At 34.3% G+C, this 4137-nt stretch overlaps 1 protein-coding gene across 1 annotated transcript; it reads right to left on the reverse strand.

Annotated features, from left to right (window-relative positions):
* Positions 1–249: 249 nt before the first annotated feature.
* Positions 250–3870, reverse strand: LOC145608675 (cycloeucalenol cycloisomerase-like). The gene is made up of 8 exons (XM_081664281.1): positions 3681–3870; positions 3410–3561; positions 2941–3024; positions 2805–2846; positions 2070–2180; positions 1790–1981; positions 1048–1145; positions 250–896 (listed from the first exon to the last, which is right to left on the reverse strand). The coding sequence occupies exons 1-8, from the start codon at positions 3685–3687 to the stop codon at positions 707–709; spliced, it is 876 nt and encodes a 291-aa protein (XP_081520407.1). The 5' UTR covers positions 3688–3870; the 3' UTR covers positions 250–706.
* Between the last annotated feature and the right edge of the window lie 267 nt (positions 3871–4137).

Consider the following 4137-nt stretch of genomic DNA (forward strand, 5'->3'; position numbering starts at 1 on the left):
CGGTTCGTGAGTATGACTCACTTCCTTTGCAGTTTAGCAAGCAAAATTGTAAATTTTCCAGAAAGAAAGATCATTTCGTCAATTTCATACATAATTAACGCTTTTATCTAATTACTCCATACTTAATTCGGCGTAAGTCTTATTCACAAGCCATTTCATCCATTTCAAGAGTTTAGTTTCAAATAATTTACTGCATTTGGAAACTACACTGCAATATAGTACAACATGATACTTTATTGGCAATTAATATTAATCAGTGGCAATTAATATTTGGTACAATAGTTACTCCATACAAAAACTTTATTGAAAGTTATAATACCCTGATTGATTGATTGAATGTCAAATGTGTTTGAAAAAAAAAAAGAAAATTCCGTCAAAAATTGACAGTCAAGGCCATTTGATTTGAAACACTCCCGCACATCTTCAGCTGCTGCAGGTGATTAAAAATATACGGGGCAAGAGATCGCTCGAGCACTTGACTTTCGCCATAGAGATCTTCTGCCTGCTTCCTTAATGCTTCCCAGAATACAGTATTCTTTCAAATTGGCCAGCAAGGGAAACAAAAATGAAAATAGGTTGAAAAAATAGTTTTTACAAGAAAGGGAAAATTGGTACAAAAGTATCTTCTGCTTGTAGTCTTACTACTGTTGTTCTGCCTGTTTGCCTGTTTGGTACTAGTTTTCGATGATAGAATAATCTCAAATTCTCAAGCTGATACATGATCTGCAAACCAGGGTAGCCCAGCTTGAGCACACAGCTTTTCCTCTGGAAGTGGAACTATTGGTCCCAAGAAAATGCGCCATAAATCCAGTATAATCGTGACAAGCATCGCAGCACCCAGAGCATCAACAGCAACCCTTGCTAAGTCCCACTTGTCGCTAGGTTTCTCATCAATTCTGAAGTAGTAAATTCACATTAGAAAAAATATATATTTAGCATAGAGGTAGAGGAGATGTAAATGAGATACTTTGCTTCTGAAGGCCAAATATCATTCCCGAGTCTTGGATAACTAAATGCAATAAGTTTCAGTCCACTGTATACACTCACCTCAGAAACATGGGAAAGCTTACGATGAAGTAAATTGCATAAAACAAACATCCAACTTTGTACATTGCGTCTCGTTCTACAAATTCATAATACGGAAACTGCACATTCATAGATGTAGACATTAGTCAGTAACTAACACATTCAACATGTAAGGAGCATGTAGAGCATGTACTCATTTCAGAGAGCACTTATGAGCCATAGTATCCATAAGAGGAAATTAGATGATTAATCAGTATGATTGGGCAAAACATCAGATACAGTTAGTAAAAGGAAACCCTATTGATCCTGATGATAGTAATCACATAAGCAATTACTAAGACATCGAATAAAAACAATTCAAGAGGAAAACGAAGGTGTTCTGGCTAACCCCTCTCCCACTTTAAATAAAATAAAAAATAAAAAAATTGAGATTGCTTATTGCTGAGCATTATGCGTAGTGGACCTCACAAGTACAAATATAGAATTTCAAGAAAATACTCTAGAAGCCTATGTATTGATAATTTGATATTGATGGAATGAGCAATTGTCAGAGAAGTTCACAACCAAGGTTTAAATACATTAAAGGGGTGGAGTAGCAGCTTCAAGCTAGTCAAATTAAAGGACATTCAAGAACAACACATACTAGTTTAGTAGATCAACCAAAACAATATGAAAAACTTGCATAAGATAGATGAACTAAGGCAATAATGTACCAATTATGATGGTATCACAAGAATAGTGGGTTCATAAAGAGTCAACATACATTTGCAATTGCTATAGTCTCCAAGTATGCAATAAAATATGACAGTGCTAGAATCCATGCACCCTCCATTATCCACCGGATTTTCTCAGGCACATCAGAAAGAGCATAGCGTAATCTTCGAAGTGTCATATTTGAAGCAACGTGGTAGAATAGAAAACAAACATGAGTCAGTAGGAAAGTTGTGTGTGGTACCTACAACAGGCAGCAAAAATTAGCAACAGCGTTTTGGTGACTAAAATGATTTCTATACCAAAGTGACTATTAAGTCAATGTGGCTCACATCATTCATCTTCCATGATGGGAAGGTATATGAAGCTCCCAACACTTTGAAGAAATAGTGGGTCCAAAAGTAATTACCCACATAACTGAAGCAAATGATCCAAATAATCGCCTGCAAACAGAAGAAATTACAGCATCAAAGATGTTACTTCATAGGAAGGATATGAAGTGCATGGATTTACATGAGGATGAAGCTTTGGATCGTAAGGGATGGAGGAGAAAGATTTATGTTGATGACTACACGGAATAATCAATTTTGGTTCATGTTAGCCGATCCCACTTTTGGGATTAAGGCTTTGATTGATTGATTGAAATATGTTACACCCTAAAGATTTCAAATTGTTGAAGAGAAATCATCAGGTGATTTAACATTCAATCCATGGATGATTAGAAATAGGAACCAATATTGTAGCGTAGAAAGAAAAGACTCAAAAGAGTACAACATTTGCAAGTAGCTAACTGAGGCATAAATAGTAGCCAAACTTGAAATGCAATATCCATATGCTCCAAAAACTTCTATATTATAAACTTCAACTCATAAACATAAACAATCAAATTACCAGAAACTATACTGTACAATTAAAAGTTTTGATAAAAACTAACAAACAGTTGATGCAGCTTATTATTACGTTTGATATTATTAAAGCTCGTTTGTTATTAGGTGAACGACATCTTATCAAATAATGAACAAATCAAAAGCTTTTGATATGGTACAATAAAAAAAACAAAACCTAACCTTCACCCAATAACGATCCTTCAAGGGAGTACCTTCATCAGCCTGAAAACCAGCATTTCAATCAACTTAAACCAAGGCATACATGAAAAGAATCTGGGTAATCTTTTACGAAAAGGGTGTAGTTGCAAAATATCACCTTTCCAACAAAAAACATTGGTATGGCAAATGATGGTACAGCTGAAATCATAGCCAAAAGCAAGTACTCCAGCTCTTTAAAATTCTGTCAATAATCACATTGTATAACATAAAATTTAATCATTCAACTATCACCAGTTATGGAGTACTTAAGAACAAAATCAAATAATCTTGTAATCAACTTTGACTACCACTTAATTTACAATATGATATCATAATTCAAAAATATCTCAACATGTCACAAAATCACACTTCAAACAAATCTTGTATACATCACTGCCCAATTAAAATAAAATCTCTAGAAAACTAAGGCATGTAAATGTGATGAAATTTGAAAAATTATAACTACCCTTAACTCAAAGTCAACCCAAAAATGCTACTTGTATTTGTATAAACTACTAAAAATCTAAGAAAACCCAGAAAAATTATGGCCATAAATGATGAATTAAAGAAGAAATTAGAAGTAAAACCTCATATAATTTAAAGGGGACAACAATCCCAAGGCAAAGAGTAAGCCAAAAGGGAGTGTAGAGCAGGAAAAACAACTCCCCCCATCTTTTGCTCGGATTTTGGGCCAACCATTTGCTCGGTTTAGACCGATTTGAATTTGAATTTCGTTTACCTGCACACAAAAAGTTTTGGAATTTATGATTATTATATTTCAGCTTGAATTTTTTTTTTGTAACAAAATTGGAGGAAAGCGAATTAAGGAAGATGAAATGCGCAAATGTAGTTAAATACCTGCCATTAAGGAAGACTAATTGTGTCCTTGAATCTGGGTTCTTCTTCTTACTTTGGTGACTCAGTTCACAACTTCACTGTGAATCTGTGATGTGATGAATTTTGGAGAAGTTGGTTGTTTGATTTTCCAATGTGAGGAGTGGCTGAGTGCTGTGCGACTAGAAAAGTGTCAAATCAGACCCGGCCCGGCCCCGAGAGGTGAATTGAGGAGCAATTTGAAATGTGTTACATACTTCCGGTATATGGTACACCTATAAGTTTTTTTTTTTTTTTTTTTTTTTTTTTTGAAAGAACACCTATAAGTTGATACTTGCTCAATTTTTTCATGCGCGGAGTTTTAGCAAAATTGAAGAAATTAATAAAATATGGACCTAGTGGGATAATTGAGAGAATAATAAATTGTAAAAAGCATAATTAGTGAAAGAATTGGAAGAGAAAGTATTATGTTGGGTCCACT

Source organism: Chenopodium album, chromosome 23 (genome assembly GCF_948465745.1).
Source record: "Chenopodium album chromosome 23, dcCheAlbu1.1, whole genome shotgun sequence".
In the NCBI taxonomy this organism is placed as follows: domain Eukaryota; kingdom Viridiplantae; phylum Streptophyta; class Magnoliopsida; order Caryophyllales; family Amaranthaceae; genus Chenopodium; species Chenopodium album.

Coding starts and splice junctions, on each gene's coding strand:
- LOC145608675 (XM_081664281.1), bottom strand. Junction 1,982..2,069: donor CATCATGGAAGATGAATGAT/GTGAGCCACATT, acceptor TGCCTGTTGTAG/GTACCACACACAACTTTCCT. Junction 1,146..1,789: donor AGACTATAGCAATTGCAAAT/GTATGTTGACTC, acceptor ATGAATGTGCAG/TTTCCGTATTATGAATTTGT.